The 22791-nt window shown below is 32.5% G+C and overlaps 1 protein-coding gene and 1 pseudogene across 1 annotated transcript; both read right to left on the minus strand.

Annotated features, from left to right (window-relative positions):
- Positions 1 to 5629: 5629 nt before the first annotated feature.
- LOC125835446 (anthocyanidin 3-O-glucosyltransferase 2-like) lies at positions 5630 to 7278 on the minus strand. The gene has a single exon (XM_049514573.1). It carries the CDS (start codon positions 7276 to 7278, stop codon positions 5827 to 5829), a length of 1452 nt encoding a protein of 483 aa, XP_049370530.1. The 3' UTR covers positions 5630 to 5826.
- Positions 7279 to 18235: 10957 nt separating this feature from the next.
- Positions 18236 to 19716, minus strand: LOC125835447 (anthocyanidin 3-O-glucosyltransferase 2-like; annotated as a pseudogene).
- Between the last annotated feature and the right edge of the window lie 3075 nt (positions 19717 to 22791).

Consider the following 22791-nt stretch of genomic DNA (forward strand, 5'->3'; position numbering starts at 1 on the left):
CAAACAACCAAATGTATCCAATAGCATGGGCAGTAATTGGTACCAAAAGCAAGTTGACATGGAAATGGTTCATGACCATTCTGCAAAATGATCTTAATCTAGGAAATGGTCCCAGCTCACTATCATTAGTGATATGCAAAAGGTAATTGAATTTTTTTTTTATCTTTAATTTAATTTGATCAAAATTTCACTATCTTTCTTATTTTGCTTTGCAACTACAGGGACTAATAGCTGTTGTAGATGAACTATTTCCAGAATGTGAGCACAGAATATGTGCTAGACACATATTAGCAAATTGGTCACAAAACTTCAGAGGCATAGAGAGAAGGAAGAAATTTTGGGCTTGTGCTAGATCAACATTTGAGGCACAATTTAAGTACAATATAAATGTACTATCTAAGTTGGGAAAAGGTATAGTTGAAGCCCTTATCAAATACAATAAGGAGAAATGGTGTAAAGCTTTTTTTCAAACTTTTTCAAAATGTGATAGTATAGATAACAACATGACAGAGAGTTTCAATGTTTGGATCTTGGGACCTAGGAACAAGACTATTGTAACTATGTTGGAAGAAATTAGAGTTAAGGTGATGAGTAGGGTGAGTAAGTCAAGAGCATTTGCTGAAACATGGACAGATGGAATATCTCCAATGGCAATGATGGTATTCAATACCAATGTAACAAGATCAATGCAGTGCAACATTGAATGAAATGGTGATGATGAATTCGAAGTGTTAGAAGGGGTATATAAGCATACTGTGAACTTGGGTCAACAGAAATGTAGTTGCAGATCTTGGGAATTAAAAGGTAGCCCATGTGCACATGGTATAACAGCAATGAACCACTTGAACATGGATGCATCATAAGCAATTTCAAGTTGGTATAGAAAAGAGACATATCTGAAGACATATTCTCATTTCATTCAACCAGTCCCAAACATGGAAATGTGGCCTGAAAGCAAAAACCCAATGGTTGAACCACCTGAGGCAAGGCAAATGCCTGGTAGGCCACCAAAGAACAGAAGGAGAGAAATTGGTGAAGTGAGAAAAGCTGGGAAATTGCCAAGAATGGGGACAATAATGACATGTTCAATTTGCAAAGGAGCAAATCATAATAAGAGAAATTGTCCAAAAAATCCTAAACCTAAGTCTACACCAACACCCACTCAAGAGGTACATTCACATTAATTTACTTTTATAAATTAGATTAGGTTACTTATTAATTTAATCCCTTGTTGTATTCTTTTTCTACTCATATTAGTCCACCACTGAAAAAAAGAGGGGTAGAGGTCAATATGAAAGAGCAAGCAGCAGCAAGATTGGTACAAGAAGAGGTGCAGGAAGTGGTTACAAGAAGAGGCCTAAAGTGGTTGGACAAGGTGTATTTGTTGCAGATACTGGATATACATGTATTAATGTAAGTGTCTTATAAAACTGTCAAAATTATATTTTAAATGTAAGACCCAAAATAACTATGTTGTTAATATTGCAGCAAGGATTGTCTAGCAGTAAGAGGGTTAATACTAGTGTGGTGAGTTTTGCGCATGTGACAGGTGATATTGGTTTTAAACCTACCAAGGGACTGAAGTGGAAAGGCAAACATGGCATGACTCAAAGAGAACTTCAAGTCCAAAGTGTTATGCGTCATATTCAAACCAGATCAAAAGCTGCTGGAGTTCAAACAAGGGCACAAGCCAAGGGAAAATCACCCTCAAAGAAAACTTCTTAGTTGTGTGGTTGTATTTTGTGCTTGTGTGGTTGTTCAATCAAACTTAAAGTAGTGTCTGTTTTGTGTTTTGGTGCTTGTGTGGTTGTTCAACCAAACTTAAAGTAGTGACTGTTTTTTGTTTTGGTGGTTAACTTAAGTTATTGTGGTTGTTGGTTGAAATAATGAAACACTATGATGTTTGTGTTTGATGATTAAGAAAACACTAGTTATGTTATGCCTTTATGTTATTATTTCGTGTTTTGTTATCATATTACCAATTACATGTAACTGTAGTTTTATGAAAAAAGGACAAGTCAATTGAACATACACAAAGATATATTTTTATATATATAGCATTAATCAGTAGAAACATACATCACTAAAACACCAAACCAAACTAATCCACAAAATGAGAATCCTAGAACCAAAAGACCTTGCGTTAATAACAATTGCATTCACAAAAAAAAATTCAACGACACACTAAATAAAAGAACAATATCACATTACATATCAAACTAATGCCCAAAATCAGTTTCAACATCCTTCTACATTTCAGCTGTTTTTCTTGTTTGTTGGTCTTTTTCAACAGAACCAAAATCACAGTATTCGCCTGGCTAGGAAATTCTGGATCATACCAATCGAAAAACTTACAAGGATTTCGAAATGAGGACTGCATTTCATAAAATCAAAGTTAAAAAAATTACATAATACGAACTTGGCAAATAAAAAGCAAAAAAATATGAAACAATACATACCCCATAGTGTCTACAACCGAGAAATCTACGTCCGGGATTGTCATTTGTCCATGAAATTTTCAGAATTGGAGGAGTCCCACATAAGCAAACAAGTCTCCTATTATAATTCATGAATTTAGCAAGAGCAATTAAAACAAGAGAGAAAAATTCTGAAATTTGAAAAGGAAGAAGGGATTAGGGAGAATAAATAGTTAGAGAATAGAGAGAGAAAAATCTTTAAAATATGCCAAATATTAAAGAAAAATGGCTCTTTTACGTTTTTTACCGTTGTACCTTTATGATGTGGCAAAAAATCACTTCCTCACGCGCCTAGTAGAGTGTGTTGTCAATTTCTACGCCATGTGGACGAAAAAGGTGCACGCGACAGAGGAATAAACAAGTTCGGGGGGGTAATTAAAACGAAATTTAGTTTAGGTGTACACCGTATAAAAAGCTTCAAGTTCATGGAGGTAGTGAGTACTTCTGCCTAAAATAAAAGAAGGATAAACTACTTTATTAGACATACATCACTATCATATATACTTATTTTACCCCCACTTTCAAATAATTATATATATTACCACTTTTAATATTTTATACCATATATTATTGAAGATACAACCAATATCATGTCCCTGAAAACTAGGATTGATTAATTATCTTTACATTTAAACTTCAAAATTAATATTTTAATTAAAAACAAATATCTTTCTCTTAGAAAGTATGAGTTAGGGTAAAACTCTAACTCTAACTCTTCCTCTTCCTCTTTCCTTGATCAGTCGAAATTTACTGAGAAGAAACACTGCATTAAAATGGATATTCTACAACTTGTCAACACATATCAAATTCTTAGTCTTTGAATTTCTCACTCTCAAACCAATTCCTCACGAATCCACCATTTTTTCTTGCAAGGGAAGCGCGCACAAAGACAATGGGTATTGTTGTAAGCAGAGATTTCAAGCCCAATAGATTTATCAAATTCGACATTGACGATGGTACCAGTTGCATATCTTGTATACTATAGATCAACCAAGAAACTTCACGTCACTTCTCTCATCGGATCTAGGCGCAATAAGCAACACCGATGAATCAAAAGGTGAAGCAAACACCGCTGCGGTGAGATGCCCTGACCAGCCACGAGCGTAAGCGAAAAGTTTCAATAAGTGAAGATTTACACATGTATTTGACTCATTATTGATGTATCTGATACATTATTGAGATACAATTATATGTATCTAGTTTTTTATTAGTGATTCTTATTAAGTCTATGTATCTAATGAATATATTGGAGATTTACGTATTATCGGAAATTTACGCATGTATTTGACACAATTTATTCGGTCATGCATCCAAGTATTGTCATATGTATCTCGTCTTCTATCATGTATCTTAATATTATTATATATATTTTTTATGTTATTACAAAGTATCTAACTATTTTCGTATTTATCTGAGATATATAATGTATAAAAATTGATAGTTGATACATACATATAAAAGATACATGAAATAATATTAGATCATATAAATAGATACATGAAATCAATATTAAATCATATAAATAGATACATGAAATTAATACTAGATACTTCTATGATACATATAAATACACTTGTATGATACTCATGTATCTAAGTGTTTAGTTTGTTGGATACATTATATATTGATAATAGATACATCAAATTAATGAATTTATTACTTTAAGATTAATAAAATGAAACTAATTAAATTACATGACCAAGATAGACATATTTTTGTCTTTTATTAATAATATTAATGAATTTATTATTTCAAAGAATAATAAAATGATATTAATTAAACATAAATACACTCCTTGATTTCCACCTTATATTAAGAGATTTAATAATTTAAATTTTCAAAATTAATTGTTCATGTATTTTGAAAATCTTCAATTACTCCTCTAATTAAGGAAACCAGTTACAACCAATTAATTTAAATAAATAAAATATGTATCTCGATTTTAAAATTTGACAAATACATGTATCCCGCGGATTCAGATACATGTATCCCGCGGATTCAGATTCATGTATCTTAAGCACGAAATATGGTAGATGATTTAATATTTGAAACTATCGGAAATCTTAGTAATTAGGACCTAAACTAGTGGGATTACTATAGTTTACCCTAAAAAAAAGGCACACTTTTAAAAAAAATTAATATTCCTTCTCCATTGTTTATTCAATCGTTTTGTTGTGTTTTCGATATATGATGTAATATGATACCTTACTGATAGGTGATGTATCACGATGCATTTTCAGTGCATTACATAATGATACCTTTCCGATACATAATGTATCAGCATACCTTTTTGAGACACCTGTATCATGATACAATGGTTACGTTAAAGAAATCACATACCTATTTGATACTTTATGTTTGGACGACTTTCCTTCAGCAACAGTCTTCCCAGTGAAAGAAAAAATATGCTCATACACTTACCGTTGGCTAAAATTTTGAATAATTACACAAGAGCAAATTTAGGAAGATCTCTAGTTTGAATTTGAAGAAATTAAAAAGTAAATTATGCTAAATTAGTGGAGTCACGACGTGTGAAAGAAATACGATAATATAGGTGAGAGGGAAAAAAAGTGACATACAATTTCTAATTATGCGTGAACTAGGGAATTGAGTATAATCATATAAATTTTCTATTAAAATAATATTATAACTTTATTAAATAATTATTTTAATAAGTAAATATAAGATTTATAATTGCCATAGTTACATAGATTTTCCTATTATAAAATTACCCCAAATTGTCCGTAATGAGATCTCATTAATTAAAGTTCTAACGTAGTCTATTGGAATGGCCCAAGCGTTATGACAGTATTATTCATATCATTAAAAAAAAAAAAAAAAACCATAAGGTCGTACTTAAGCTTGCTGTAACAGTATTATTCATATCCAATTGAAAGTTGTATATACACTAGTGGTAGAATAGGACAATTTTTCTTCGTACCTCAAATATATATACTTAAAAATAAAATGATTTTCTTGGTCGGCAGGCCATGACTAAATATTGTTCTCCATCATTACATAACGTCATAATTTGAATGATAAACTTATAAGAAAAATAAGGTGCGAGATAAAACTACTATGAAAATGTAGGGTAAAGGATGAATACAATTATTAAATAGTAATAAAGACAAAATAAGAAGAAAATATTAAGGTAACCACGCGATCACACAAAATCGATCATTACATAAAATGAGTAATTTTCATCGTTACCTAACAATGGTTTAAATGATACTATACAATATAATTTAATTAACAATCAAAATAAACATTATATTTAAACCAATAATACAATACAACACAACCGATAACAACCATCCAAACAAGGTGTAGTAAGTGTGGAACAAAATGATCAAGAAATGTTACTAATGACATCCTCAATTAGAAGCCCAAGAGATGCATAAGATGAACCACCCTCCTTCATAGCTGCATTGCACTTCTCTTTCGTCTCGTTCGCCTTTCTCCTTATTATTTCATTCTCGTCTCCATTAGTCATCAACTTCCGTATGCCACTTTCGATTTCCTTCGCACCCACAATTTCGACATTCTCATCATTCCCATGGAAATCCTTGAAATAGTCCATTCGAATCTCCACTCCCAATCCCAATTCTTTAACCAACTCAAACGCGTTCATTTGTTGTTCAGCGTGCAGGGGCCAAGTAGCTATTGGTACCCCGAAATACAAACTTTCAAGTACAGAATTCCATCCACAATGCGATACAAATCCACCCACTGCTGGATGAGATAGTACCGCCACTTGAGGTGCCCATCCTATCACTTTCCCAACCTCAATTGTCCTTTCAATAAACCCTTCTGGTAGCACTTGCTCAACATTCTCGTAATTACTCGGAAGCCCAATTTGCCCCTTTGGTGGTGGTCTTCGCAAGGACCATAAGAATCTATGACCACTACACTCAAGTGCAATTGCTATTTCATTGATCTGTTCGATTTCAAAGCTTCCCATACTTCCGAAGCACAAAAACACTACAGAGGACTCTGGCTGATCATCTAACCATTTGATAATGCTTTCTGTTTCGGATTGACTGTTTCGACCATGACCTCCTTCCTTCAAATTCACCACTGGACCAACTGGATAAATTCGCGGAACTGAAAGAGACTGAAGAGGTAAAGGTTCTAGATCGGTGAATGTGTTGACCATAATACCCTTCGTCTCTTTGATTCGAGTAATCAAATCGAAGAACGTAGTCGTCATTACTGATTGATCTGTTATCAGTCTAGGCAAGAATTTCGATGGATACGGGTTTTTAAAACCCGGGATTGTTAATTCTTCATTGGAATTTTTGTATTTGGAGGTATCGATATGATGCTCCTTTTTCAGAGACTCAAAATGAAAACAGAGGGCAAGGAAAGCAGCATTTGAGGTGTAGAAAATGTAACTTGGAACACAAAATTCATCGGCTACGTCTATCATAGGGGTGCAAAACATGTCGAGAACGAAGCCAGCGAGACGAGAATTCGATCTAGAAAAGCTGGAGTTATTCAAAAAATCTTTTACTTTAGGTTTGTGACTTTGAATGAAGTTCATGAAGAAAGTCTCCTTATTTGACATGAATCCAGCAATAGTTTTTTCGTCAACAGTGATGTCAACGAACTGCAAACGGGGTATAGATGAGAGTGATTCGATGTAAGATTGAATGCCGAAATCCATTGGAAGCTTCATAATGAGGATAGAGATACAGAGCCGGTCATCTCTGTTGAGAATGAGTTTTGCAATTTCAACGGCGGAAATGAGATGACCTGCTGCCGGAGAAGGGATAAAAACAAGTTCTGCTTTCGTCGTCATTGAATTTCTGTGAACAAATTTGTGACTCCTACTATTCCTTATATATAATTTGTAGCATTATTAAAAGCTAATTATAAACTTTGGTCTTGGTGAAGGCCATATCATATTATATATAGTTAATGGTGATTATTTTAACTCAAAACTTGTATCTTGCCCAACAAGTTTTTAATGAAATCTCATTAATTAAAGGTTTTTTCTTTTGACTAGTCTGCTCGAATGGCCCAAACGTCATGGCTGCTCCAAGCAATTTTCAAGCTTAAATCATTAAAAATTCAATTGGGTCGCACAAAAATTTGAGAATTTTCAAAAGTTGTTTTAACTTTATATCCCTCGTAAAAATTCAAAATTAACTTAAACTTGTATTTATATCCGAACTCAACTCTAACTTCCCAATATATTTTTTTAAAAAGGAAATTTACCACTAGACAGTATCTAGCAACCTTTTATTAAACATAAAAAATATCAATAGGAATAAGTACAAGTAAGGGGAGCTAGACCTTACCTTACTAATCCTAATGAAGTACCTACCTTCTACTACCTAACAAGCATGAAGAAGATAAGAGTTAGAGAGAACTAAACATTTTCTGATCACCACAGAGTTTGCAACACACTACATGATGATATTACAAATGAGGATGCTTAAATAATGTAAAAATATGTCAATCAAGAAGAAAGTTGCGTTATCAGCCTCAAACTTTCTATTACAAAAGCATGAATTAAAAAAGATTGATTGCCCATCAAAAGTTAACATAAAGTATTTTTCTCTTGTCTTCTTCTTCAAACCTATCCAACAACACTTAATAATTCATACCTTATTTATGGATTTATTGGATCTTGTTGAACATATTGATATTGTCAAATGGTTTTGTTTTGTCTGTCGCATCAGTAGGTGCCTTGGAACAAACTCTTCAGTCATTTTACCGTCCCAACTATGTTGCCTTCCATGTGTCTTCTTTTTGCTTTTGTTGCTTCCACTTCTTTGTTGCCTATGTGATATATCCCCTTCCCTAGCCACTTTATCAAAGCATATGTCTAGCATATTGTCTTCCTCATCTTCATCAAAAGAATCCTCGCCCAAATCCATTGTATTTGACACTAAAACCTGTGACTCATTCTTCTTTGCAATCACACATTAGACACAAATACGGGAGCTTTTGGACTTAACTTGTTATTCAAAGCAGGTGGTGAGACCTGTTTTTCTTGGATTAAATCATTGTCATTCTCTGTTAACCTTACTTGCTTTCCAGTAGTCTTCAATAAAACATCAAAATTATTCGAACACAATAGGTCTCTTGAGGCATTACTAATATCTTGCCTCTTCTCACTGTCATAAAAATTCCTAGACGCACCCTTTTCACTATATGGAGAATTATTTTGACTAGTCGGAGAAAGGGTCCGACTACTAGTTGAATTTTTGTGTGCAACCAGTGTCCAGTTTTTAGTTGCATTCTCATTTTCAACTTGCAAAACATGCTGCCCGAAATTTTCAGCATCTTCAACATTAGATGTATCCATTAATTTTTGTCTCGAATCTATTAATTTTTGTCCTAAACCAACTCGCGGCGCATCAACTCCAACTCTTGGTGTTCCCCCTTTGTTTTTGGTAGTTGTTTGAACATCAATATTATATTACTTGTATCAACATCCATTGAGTTTGCACGATTTTTCTCAGAAGTGGCAGCAACCAATTGTCAATCTAAAGAAGTAGCTTTACTTTGATCGACATCTACAATCTTTCTTTTTTCATTTAGTATTTCTCTCGCATCACCTTGATACTTTTCACTATCGATAGTACCTCTTAAAGCAACTTCAATGGTATCATCAATTTGTTTGTTATTTTGATTTCTTTTCGAGATCAAACGACAACTATCTTCATCATAACCTTGGTGCTTACCATAATTGCAATACAAAGGTAGATTATCATATACAGTGTCTTGAAAAATCTCGATCAACTTACCAGATTTTCCATCCACAAACTGCAACCTTATACGATTTGCATGCTTTTCCATTAGATCAAGTATAGCCTTGACCCTAGCCGTGTTAGATCTTGACTTGATTTGAGTAGCTTTATCTATATCTATTGGTTTTCCAACTGCCGATGCTATAGACAACAAAGACTTCTTTGCAAACAAAATCGGAGATAAGTTTGGTAAAGAAATCCAAGCCACAGCTAACATCATTTCCTCCTTAGGATTATATCCAATGGACCATGGAAAAATCCTACATTGATGCTCCTCTCCATTGTAGAGAATATAATTAACTGAGCGAGATAAAACTAGTACATAATCTTCATATTGGTCAAACCTCAACAAAATTTGACTTGGAGCAAGTAAGCCAATTAAACAATTGCCCTTGGTATCAAGATGTTTTGGTAAAATTGAACTTAATACTTTCAAGTCTGGCACATCATGGGATAATTTAAACACCACTGCTTGATGCAATCCCTCTTCGATCATAAAGTCTTGTCTTTCCTCCATTGAAAACGTGATAGTAGGTTCTCCATGAATTATTTTGATAGATTTTACGATTCTTTTTCTGTTAATTATGGCAGATTGTTTAGAATTTAGAGTATTGAAATTGAAAAGGGTGACGTATGTGGTGGTGGGGTGGACTGGATAGCCTCGAAAGGAGGCTGTCCAGTGGCCGTAGCAGCCATGATAGCTGCGCAATTGCTGCCTATGTTGGGGCCACCGAAAAAACCCTAGGTCGGCGGTTTTTCAAATTAATACTTCCAAATACTATTTTAAACTCTTCTTTTCCAAATATACATTTGTCCAAATTTCATATTTTTAATGTCGAAATGACTACTTTATTTTGCGTGTAGTTATAAAGTGCGCGATTCAGATTTAGTCCTACAGTGACATTTAGTTGGAGCTCTAATACGAACTCCAAACACCGAGTGGAAAATAAAAAAAAAAGTTATATTATTCGTGTCCAATTAAAAATTGTATTATCTCCTTGATAGACTAGTCTGGAGTAGTTTCCTGCTTACTTTATATAAATAAAACTTAAAAATTAATTGATTTCTGTTTTACCAGAAAAAGATTTGTGGACTTAAACATGACTAGTAGGTGTTTGACCATATGATATCAAATCATGATATGAAATCGTGAGATGAAATCAGTGTTTGGACATGTGATTCATGTTGATTCCATCTCATGGTTTCATATCATGAGATGGAATCTCATATTCTCCAAAAATCATCATTTGGGAATTCCATATCATCATTTGAGATTTTTCAAATATAAAATTGACCACAAGTTTATATTTTGTTACAACAACCCCACATTTATATCTGCTAACCATTTATTTCATATGAAAATAAAATTTATAATCACATCGTTACTTTTTAAAATTTATTATTCTCACCAACATAAAATTTATTACTTTAAATTTGGTGCATATAAATGATAAATTAGGAATTGATTTGGTGAATATAAATAAGAATGGAGGGAGTGATACTTTTTTTTTGGTTTTTCATAATAATAATAAAAAACTTCTCTTTCGGCTACATATGAAAATGTTTAAAGCAATTTAATATGAAAAATGACAAAATTGGTGATGTATGTTTGATAATCACTACTTCCAATATGTTTGATTTTAGCATGAAATTAATGCACTAAAAATGTGTAATTGCACACAAGTGATACAAGGCATGAACCATTATGATATTGACACACAAATGAAAAATGTCATACCATGTGTAGTGTTACATAATTATTTGCGAGAATATCAAAGGAGTGATGAAATATTTATGGTTTATGAGCATGAAAATATAGTTGCAGATGATATTGACCAACAAATGACTCAAAGTAAGAATGTTGGTACGTCTTCTCGGTCATATGATCGAGAAATGCAAGTTCAATGTGAGGAGATTGTTCGTACTATGTGGAGGATTATAGGGAAAATGCATAAGTACCCCCTCACCCTATGCCTAAAATCCCAGAGACACACCTAACCTTTACTAAGGTCCTATTATCCCCCCCCCCCCCCCGAACTTAATTTATCTATAATATTCTACCCCTTTTCGGCCTACGTGGCACTATCCTTGAAAAAAATGTCAACATGCGTTGGGCCCACCTGATAGTGCCATGTAGGCCAAAAAAGGGTAGAATATTACATATAAAATAAGTTCGGGGGGTAATAGGACCTTAATAAAGGTTAGGTGTGTCTCTGGGATTTCGGGTATAGGCTGGGGGGGTACTTATGCATTTTCCCGAGGATTATATTAAAGACTAGTACACTACAATTTATGTTCAATTTTTTTATTTAATTAAGGGATAAGGCACAAGTACCCCCCTATACTATGACTAAACTAAGGTCCTATTACCCCCCTGAACTCATTTTAAAAATATTTTTGTGCACCTTTTGGATTACATGGCACACTCTGTGACTGCACGCAATCGAGGCGCGTGGGAGATATTTGGATGTCACATAAGCTAAAAAGGTGTAAAAAATTACAAAAAAATCGGTTAGGGGGGATAATAGGACCTTAGTTTAGTTAAGATGTGTCTCTGAGATTTCGGTCATAGTCTAGGGGGTACTTGTACTTTTTCCCTTTAATTAAAGCTTGATCAATTAAAGTTGGGAAAATGCATAAGTACCCCCCCAACCTATGCCCGAAATCTCAGAGACACACCTAACCTTTACTAAGGTCCTATTACCCCCCCGAACTTATTTTATATGTAATATTCTACCCCTTTTTGGCCTACGTGGCACTATCTTGTGGGCCCAACGCATGATGACAACATTTTCAAGGATAGTGCCACGTAGGCCGAAAAGGGGTAGAATATTATAGATAAATTAAGTTCGGGGGGGGGGGGTAATAGGATCTTAGTAAAGGTTAGGTGTGTCTCTGGGATTTCGAGTATAGGCTGGGGGGTACTTATGCATTTTTCCATTAAAGTTAGATGAAACAATTACTTAAGTGGAGAACACATAGCTTTGTAATAATTTATTATGCGATTTATAAATTTTTATTTATTTGATAAGATTGAATAAACATTTGGGGCAATTTTAATAATTTATAACTTATGAGATTCTTATGTTTATTAGAAAATATACAACAAAAAATTTCATATCGAATGTTCAAAAACACTTCAATTCCATCACATAATTTCATATTATGGTAACTGATATGATTCCATATCGTATGGCCAAACGGGCAAAAACCTCTAATGCGGAGGCCAATATATATACCAGCTTCACAAGGTTTATAGTCTAAGAACATTTGTGAGTCTACCACTGTTCCATGTACTAGTTGTTAGTAGGGGCGTACACCGAAAATCGAATCAAATCGCAAATCGAGTTAACCCGAAAAAAAACCCGACTAGTGGTTTGGTTTTGAAAAAAAAACCCGACTATATTTGGGTTGGTTTGGTTTTAACTAAAAAAAGCCAACCCGAGACCAAACCAACCCGACATTATATATATAATTTTAAAATTTTATTTTATACATAAAAATATTTACTTTGATATAATTTTTAAATATTTCTTATACTTTTTCATAATTTTTATCTTTTAATATATTATTTCAAGTTTGAAACTTAGAATTATGAATGGGCCAATACAGATTATAGTCCACAAATGTTGATAATTATAATAAAGCTTAAATCAAAATCAAATTAATACTAATGCAAAAAGAAAATCAATTCAACACTGAGAATGACAATAATATTGAATATTTGTTCTTTAGTTTTTCATTGGTTTAGACAATTAAAATACATAATCTAATTTTAATTTCCTTTAATATTTAGTCATGTAACTAATACTTATTAAACTTAATTTTAGCATGATTTAGTACTTTTAAATTATGATCATTTTCATTATGACTTGTTAATTTGCAATATTTGTTTTACGCGATTTTATTATTATTATTTTTGTTGGATATTTTAGTGTCCTTAATCATATCATATTGTGTTATATTTTTAAGAAACATCTTAGGTAGTTGTATTTTGGTAGGACTAAAGAAATATTTAAAGTACAAGTATATTATATGTTTGAATGAATACTTTACCGGAAAAATTTGAAACAACCCGAAAAAACCCGAGGTTGAAAAACTCGAGTTTTATTGATTTGATTTGGTTTATAAATTTAAAAATCCGACACAAATGGTTTGGTTTGATATTTAAAAAATCCGAACCAACCCGACTATGTACACCCCTATTTGTTAGTTCAGTTGCCACTTTCTTTCTGTTTCATTGACCCTTTAATATAATTAGAAATTATTTGCATGTGATTCTATTATCATGTTCATGTTTGTATATAACAAACAAGAGGAAAAATCAGGTAACATTTTATATAAATATTTATAACTCGTTTTGATAGTAGTAATTAGAAGATATTAAATTTTCTCATAATTTATAGTCTCAATTAGGGGTTTACAAAATCGAACCAAAAACCAAATCAAATCGCAAATCGAGTCAAATCGGAAAAAAAAATCCGACTGGTGGTTTGGTATTGGAAAAAAAAAAATCCGACTATATTTGGTTTGGTTTGGTTTGGTTTTAACTAAAAAAATCAACCCAAGACCAAACCAACCCGACATTATATATGTAATTTTAAAATTTTATTTTATACATAAAAATATTTACTATGATATAATTTTAAAATATTTCTTATACTATTTCATAGTTTTTATCTTTTAATACATTATTTCAAGTTTAAAACTTAGAATTTGGAATGGTCCAATAAGGATTATAGTTCATAGATGTTGATAATTATAATAAAACTTAAATCAAAATCAAATTAATACTAATGCAAAAAGAAAATCAATTCAACACTAAGAATGACAATAATATTAAATATTTGTTCTTTAGTTTTACATTGGTTTAGACAATTAACATACATAATCTAATTTTAATTTTCCTTAAATATTTAGTAATGTAACTAATACTTATTAAACTCATTTTAGCATGATTTCGTACTTTTAAATTATGATCATTTTCATTGTGACTTTGCAATATTTATTTTATCTGATGATTTCATTATTATTTTTTATTGAATATTTTAGTGTCATCAGTACTCATATCATATTTTGTGTTTTTTTTAAGAAACACCTTAGATAATTGTATTTTGGTTGGACTAAAGAAATATTTGGAGCACAAGTTAATTATATGTTTGTATGCAAACTTTACCGAAAAAATCCAAAAATCTGAAAAAATCCGAGGTTTATTAGTTTGGTTTGATTTATAAATTAAAAAATTCGACACAATGGTTTGGTATTTGAAAAACCCGAACCAACCCGAGGTTGAAAAACCCGAAAAAATCCAAATTTTATTAGTTTGGTTTGGTTTAAAAATTTAAAATTTTTACACAAATGGTTTGATTTGATATTTGAAAAACCTGAACCAACCCGATCATGTACACCTCTAGTCTCAATATAATAATTTTTTTCAATTTCTCCGAAACTTAAAAAGTTTCTTTTGAGATTTACTACGACCTAATATTATTCTTCCGATAGTAATACACTAGCTATCTTAAGCTCCCAATTAATTTTGTGTACTATCACATGACATCATCCATATGATGAACATCTCCTTTAAGGAAAAAATAATATTATTACTGTATTACCATGGTCAAAATATGACACAAGTAAGATATGTTTCTTGCTTTTCTTTTGTCGTATCATAGGTATACACAACCAATGATCATTTATGCCAAGATAAAATCTCTTTATATTTGTCGAACCTTCCACAGAGGTGAGTTGTGACATGTATTCATTCCATAATTATTTTTTCACATCTTGATTTGCTCACCTTCAGAATAGTCGAGCATTCATAATATTTGTCACAAGTCGAATTCTCTTCAAGAAAGAGATTGATTTTTTAATGCAACTTTTGGTCTTTCATTAATAATCTTAAAAATCCAAACCTTACACCCCCTCAGGCAAATCCCAAACCAATAAATGGAGCCAAAATAGCAAAAAAATAAAAAATTAACAAAACTATTCTACTCATTCTTAAGCCTAATCCAATTTCTATTTGGATGGGTATATGTATATCTAATGTAGGGTTTCCTAAATCAAACCCCTTTATCATATTCCTTGTCTTCCCGCCGCTTTTCTCACCTTGCTCTTGAGAAATGTTACCGTCATGGAATAACTAGAGTCTCCGCCTTCTTTTGCTTTGGATAATCAACAATCTGGAGTTGCTGTTCTTTTGTGCTGGTGTGTCAGCTAACAAGAGTAAGTATGGATTAATTATTTGTATGTGCTTCAAAAATTTATTATAAATTCATTGTTCATTGTCATGCCTTAAAAATTAATCATATTTTCATGACACACCTCAACATCACTTTGAAAGGTCAAGTGTACCATGACATTATCTTCCTTTTTCTTTTGATGGAGGATCTATAAATTAACTTATCAAATTATTAGATTGCACAACCACCACGGGTCCAATGACCTTTAATACCATTTTGATGATAAAAAATATCTTCACATTTTGAAGGACTATTTAGAGAACTCATAGTGTTCTTTCTTTTATAATTATCATATTCGATCACTTGTCATCTTTCAAAATTATTATTCACTGCTACCACATTCATACATAGAATGAACCAAATAAATTAGGAAGATTTCAAACTTATCATGTATTGCTATCCATTATGTTCAGAAAATGGAGTAAATTCAATGAGACGAATTTCATGAGTTTCGTCAAAAATATATTATTTTTGTCTTCGTCATCACTATGGTGCATTGAGACTCAAACACATTGTTTTACTCATATAAGGTGTGTTAGGCCAGAATTCTATGAGACTCGAACCCAATACCTTATCATCATGGTGCATCAGAACTCAAATTGATGTCTTACCCTCTTGGTGCGATAGAACTTGAATCTACCGTTTTAGCCTCAAACATTTTTCATTATGGTTTATCCGGACTTTAACACCCTTTTGGTGTGATGGGACTTGAATCCACCGTCTTACCCTCAACCAATGATATAATAGACCGAAGTACAACATGACTCACCATTTGAGTCTTTCAAAATATTTAAATAAAATTCAGAAAATATAATCACTTGTCTCAACTAATACCTTCAACAATATAAGTAATTGTAATAAGAAAAAAAAATTTACCTTCAAAATTAGCATAATCAAAACATTACTTTATCAATTATCTCTATTTTTTAAAATGTGAAATGAATAAAAATATGATTCACTATGCTCTCAATCTTACCAGAGAGCTCTCCATTCTTTATGTGCAGTTAAACAAGCTCAATGCTACCAAAATTTTATACCTTCTTCCATTTAAGGAATTTTGTGGAGCAAAGAATATCCAACTAGTAATATTATATGCCTTGGTTCCTAGTCAATATTAATGACCAAACACTATAGTATTGTCGGGTATCAATTGAAACTTATTTCTAAATTATAAAAAAGATTTTAGAAAATACATACTTGATTTAAGCATAGAATATTCTTGATTGTTGTAGTTTTCATATCCCCTTCTTGATTCTCATAATGAGATTAATCAGAATATGATTGGAATAAAAACTAAAACTCAATCTCAATTGGCCTTATAAAACACAAGCAATATACTACAAACAATATAGACAAGAGATATGAAGAGTAGAAGGTTGAGATCATCTTATTCAAATGTCTTCAAGTGTCTATTACAATGGTGAGTGACAACCCTATTTATATGTTGAGAAATCACTCCAAAAGTCACTATCTTAAATGCCCAAATTAATAGATACATTCTTATCCAAAATGGCTCATAGAACCTAGGAAATACCCCCTTTGTCCCTAATTACTTGTCCACTTTTGAACTGACACACCTATTAAGAAAACAATTATTGACATAGTGAGTTTACCATTTTACCTATATTAATTATAAAGTTGATGAATTAAGAACTTAAAATATTCAAGAAGTTCTACATTTTTCAAAGTAATTAATTTAGGGTATAATAGGTAAAAGAAATATGCCCTTTCTTGATTTGTCAAAATGGACAAGTAAATAGGGACAACTTAAAAAAGAAAAGTGGACAAGTAATTAGGGACAAATGGGTTATGTATGCATGAATGTAATTGTTCATGTATTAACTAAATGAACAATCCACTCATTCAATGGATATATAACACAAAGTAATTAATAAACTCTTGGAAAAAGAATTATTTATGCTTCTAAAAATAATAATTGTAGGGGTAAAATGGGAAATTCTTCTAATTGGTTTAATCTTAATTTGATTAGTGCACAAGTAATTTGGGACATGTATTTTTAGTAAGGTGGTCAACTAATATGCAATAAAGGGAGTATCTTCCAAATGGTAAGAATTGTAAACTTACTTAGTTTCTTAATGCAAATAAAATCTAAAAATGTGACATATAAAAATGAACGACGGGAGTATCTTCCAAAAGGTAAATGCAAGTAGACAATGACTTTTAGAGAACCGAAAACATTAATTATTTAATAATTGCATAATTGCATTAAAATGAGGATAATTACTAACAAATACTAAAAAAAAATGGAGAAAAAAGATGAGCAATTGAAGGCAATAGATTTTAGGGACCACAAACACTAGTTTTTGACAAATTATAGTATCAACCAATTTATTGGATCTATCAAATTCATGAAATTACACTCAATGATCTTAAAAATAAATGGTCTGAAACTTTTTACCCTTGTTTGTCCTTGTCCAATTGGCAAACCTTCAGCATTTAAAGTCAAAGTTGTATACACACTAGTGGTAGAGTAAGACATTTTTTCTTCTTACCTCAAATATATATATATATATATATATATATATATAAACGATTTTCTTGTTCCACCGGCCATGACTAATGAAGCCACTAATGCCTAGAGCCATACACTTGGTCTTCTCTATTTTTGCCATTTTAACAAGTAACACATCATTAGCATTAGAGCAGGTTATCTTGTGAAAGTGCAATACATAAGTTGGTAATCATTAATTAGTTATTGATCACATAGTCTCTTAACAAATATACCGGCTAATGATCAAGAAATGTTACTAATGACATCCTCAATTAGAAGCCCAAGAGATGCATAAGATGAACCACCCTCTTTCATAGCTGCATTGCTTTTCTCTTTCATCTCCTTCGCCTTTTTCCTTATTTCGTTGTCATCGCCGTTTGCCATCAACAGTCGTATGCCACTTTCAATTTCCTTGGCACTCACAATGTCGACATGCTCATATTTCCCCTCAAAATCCTTGAAATAGTCCATTCGAATCTCCACTCCCACTCCCAACTCTTTAACCAACGCAAATGCATTCATTTGTTGTTCAGCATAAAGAGGCCAAGTGGCTATTGGTACCCCAAAATACAAGCTTTCGAGTACAGAATTCCATCCACAATGCGATACAAATCCACCCACTGCTGGATGAGATAGTACCGCCACTTAGGTGCCCATCCAATCACTTTCCCAACCCCATTTGTCCTTTCAATAAACCCTTCTGGTAGCACTTCTTCAACATTCTCGTAATTACTCGGAAGCCCAATTTGCCCCTTTGGTGGTGGTCTTCGCAAGGACCATAAGAATCTATGACCACTACACTCAAGTGCAGTTGCTATTTCATTGATCTGTTCGATTTCAAAGCTTCCCATACTTCCGAAGCACAAAAACACTACAGAGGACTCTGGCTGATCATCTAACCATTTGATAATGCTTTCTGTTTCGGATTGACTGTTTCGGCCATGACCTCCTTCCTTAAAATTCACCACTGGACCAACTGGATAAATTCGCGGAACTGAAAGAGACTGAAGAGGTAAAAGTTCTAGCTCCGTGAACGTGTTGACCATAATACCCTTCGTCTCTTTGAAACGAGTAACCAAATCGAAGAACATGGCATACATGACCCCTTGATCCGTTGCCATGGTAGGCAAGAATTTCGCAGGATATGGGTTTTTAAAACCCGGGATTGTTAATTCTTCATTGGAATGCTTGTATTTGGAGGTGTCAATATGATGTACCTTTTTTAGAGATTCAAAATGAAAACATAGGGCAAGGAAAGCAGCACTTGAGGTAAGAAAAATGTAACTAGGAACACAAAATTCATTGGCTACGTCTATCATAGGGATGCAGAACATGTCGAGAACGATGCCTGCGAGACGAGAATTAGATCTAGAAAAGCTGGAGTTATTCAAAAAATCTTTTACTTTTGGTTTATGACTCTGAATGAAGTTTATGAAGAAGGTCTCCTTATTTGACATGAATCCACCAATAGTTTTTTCGTCAACGGAGATGTCAACAAACTGCAAACGGGGTATAGATGAGAGTGATTCGATATAAGATTGAATACCGAAATCCATTGGAAACTTCATAATGAGGATAGAGATGCAGAGCCTCTCATCTCTGTTGAGAATGAGTTTTGCAATTTCAACGGCGGAGATAAGGTGACCTGCTCCCGCCGAAGGAATGAAAACAAGCTCTGCTTTCGTCGTCATTGTATGAGATTGGATTTTTGTGGTTGCCGGTGAACAGAGTAGAACTAGTTTACTAATTTGTGACTACTACTACTCCTTATATATAAGGTTGGAAGACGTTTTGTCATTTGTACTTTAAAAAAAACTTATTATACGTCACAAATGATGGTCACAAAACATTTCTCTATTATAAATCATTTAATTATGGACTCTTTTCATATCAATGAAGGTCACAAAAGTCATTCAAGTATACTACTTTCTATGTCTCAATTTATATATTTGTAAACTATATAAAAAATATTATAAGTTATAATAAGGTGAAATGATGTTATGTATCTTTATACTTGTATGAATTTATATTCTGGATTTTTCTACTTGATCATTTATCAACTGAAACCCTTAAATTCAATTAAAATGAGACTTTTAAATCCCTCCAACCATGTGTATAGCTCATTCTCTCTTACATAAATGACGTTTCATATCCACGTCACATATATTAATGCCATGTCATAATTATTTCATAACTATTTTTAAATTATTAACCAAAAATGTTACTCTACAATAGACAAAAATAATAAGTTCTCTATTTTAAAAAATAAAATAAAATAGTTATTTCTCTCACCTTTCCTTCTCCTTCCTCAACCCACAACCGCCATTAACACCCTCTCTATTCTCCTTAAAAAAAAAAATTCTTCTTCAGCCTTATTGTCTATTGCCGTGACAAGGCCCTTCAAGTGCTTAAAAATCATAGTTCAATTTTTCTCAAAGTTTTTATCATTCGCAAATCTTAATCGTAACCATCTATCATCATTTGAACCACCATAAATCCTTTTTCACCATTGATGTCAATAAATCACCATTAAAATACTTCAATATATCATAATATTTAGGGAAAATGCATAAGTACCCCCTAATCTATGTCCGAAATCTCAGAGACACACTTATACTATATTAAGGTCCTATTACCCCCCAAACTTATTTTATAAATAATTTTCTACTCCTTTTCGGCCTACGTGGCACAGAAAATAGTGTCACGTAGGCCGAAAGGAGTAGAAAATTATTTATAAAATAAGTTCGGGGGGGGGGGGGGTTAATAGGACCTTAGTATAGTATAAGTGTGTCTTTGAGATTTCAGGCATAGGTTGGGGAGGTACTTATGCATTTTCCCTAATATTTATACACAATTTTACATAACACATTTCACCTAATTTCACAAAGATATCCAACAATCACTTTTCATCCTTCAAAACTATTGAATCTTTGTCACCTCATGGGTTGTAAATTACCACAAAAAATGAAAAGAAAACATAGATCTACATCAACAATATATTATCGTTTCTCAAAAAAAAAGAAAGAAAATATGAAAAAAGAAAAGAAAAAGAGAGAACAAAGAAGTTGGAGAGGGCTGGGAAGGGAAAAAAAGAGAGAAATCAGGTTGGCGGGGAAGGAAAAGAAGAAAGAAGTAAAAAAAATCATTTTTAATTTTCTTATTTTTGTTTTTTTCTTAAAATAAACCTATTTTTAGTCTAAATTTTGATGTTCATGCTCCTTCAACACGTGATATCACATATTTGTGCCAACTCAGTAATTAAGTTGCCACATCAACTTCGTCAATGGTCAGAAGGACTTAAAATATTGAATTTCATTAAGTTCAAGAGTTCAATTGACAAAGGGTCAAGTAGAAGGGTTTAGAATACAAACTTATACAAGTGTAAGGGTCCATCAGACCATTTTGCCTTATAATAAATGATAATTCAAAATATTTAAAAGATGTATGAAAAATTTACGGTCAAAGATAGACTTATTCGAATCTCAAAATTCAAAATGTGTCACACAAATTGAGACAAAAAAGTAATATTCAATGTTGCGAAAATTGATTATAGTTTATAAAAAGAGAAAGACATAAATTCACCCCTGAACTTGTTTCGAAAAGTCAATTACACGCTTAAACTAATATGATGACCTATTACACACCTCTGCTACTAAATAGTGAATTTTTTTACCCCCTCCCTGAGACGTGTAGCACAGCTGTCACAATGGAGGTGTATCACACTTGTGCCACATCAATGCCATGTCACTGCCACATCAGATGCCATGTCAAATTTTGATTAAAATTCTCCATGTCATTCAATTATTTCTTCTTCAGTGAACACCACCATGAAACCACTACCATTGTCGCCATATTACTACCAAATCTATATATTTCACCATGAAAATCAAAATAGTCACCACAAATTTCACCATCTACGATCAAATCCACAATTGAAATCATACGATCACCATTATCCCCACAAAAATTATAAAGATCCACCACAAAATTTGGCACCATAAACAAACTCATCACCAAAATTACATCATCACCATCATTTACAAGTGGGGAGAAGGCACAAGTACCCCCCTAGACTATGACTGAAATTTCAGAAACACACATTAACTAATTACTAAGGTCCTATTACCCCATGAACTCATTTTATATATAATATTGTACACCTTTTGGCTTATGTGGCACACCCTGTGACTCCATGCACGCTGTTAAGGCGCGTGAGAGATATTTGGATGCCACGTAAGCCAAAAAGGTGTACAAAATTACAAAAAAATGAGTTCAGGGGGGTAATAGGACCTTAGTTTAATTAAGGTGTGTCTCTGGATTTGGGTCATAGTCTAGAGAGGTACTTCAACCTTTTTCCGTTACAAGTGTTCATGAAAACTTGGGGTCAAACGCTAGCTAAGTATTCATTGAATTTACAAGTGCAAGTGTAGGGGTGGGCATGATATAGTATGGTACTATACAATATTTTAAGGGTTGAGCATGATATAGTATGGTACTATACAATATTTTAAAGTTTTAATATCGTAGTTTCGATATTTGGTACCATACCCATCCCTATGCAAATCACGGTATTAAATCTTTTATATATATATATATATATATATATCACGATATTACATTTTTTTATATGATATGAGAATTCGGTATATGTCCATCCCTATGCAAAAGTGGGGGTAAAATGTGACTATAAAAGGACTCAATCAAAGAATTTTGATTTGTTTGATCAACCCAGAAAAAACAAATTGCTACACCAAACAATGCAATACAGCTCAACAAGAAAAATCAACAATTGCAAAAAT

The sequence above is a fragment of the Solanum verrucosum genome, unplaced genomic scaffold (assembly GCF_900185275.1).
Source record: "Solanum verrucosum unplaced genomic scaffold, falcon-dt-bn FXZP01000040.1, whole genome shotgun sequence".
NCBI lineage: Eukaryota > Viridiplantae > Streptophyta > Magnoliopsida > Solanales > Solanaceae > Solanum > Solanum verrucosum.

Coding starts and splice junctions, on each gene's coding strand:
- LOC125835446 (XM_049514573.1), bottom strand. CDS start 7,278: ATGACGACGAAAGCAGAACTTGTTTTTATCCCTTCTCCGGCAGCAGGT.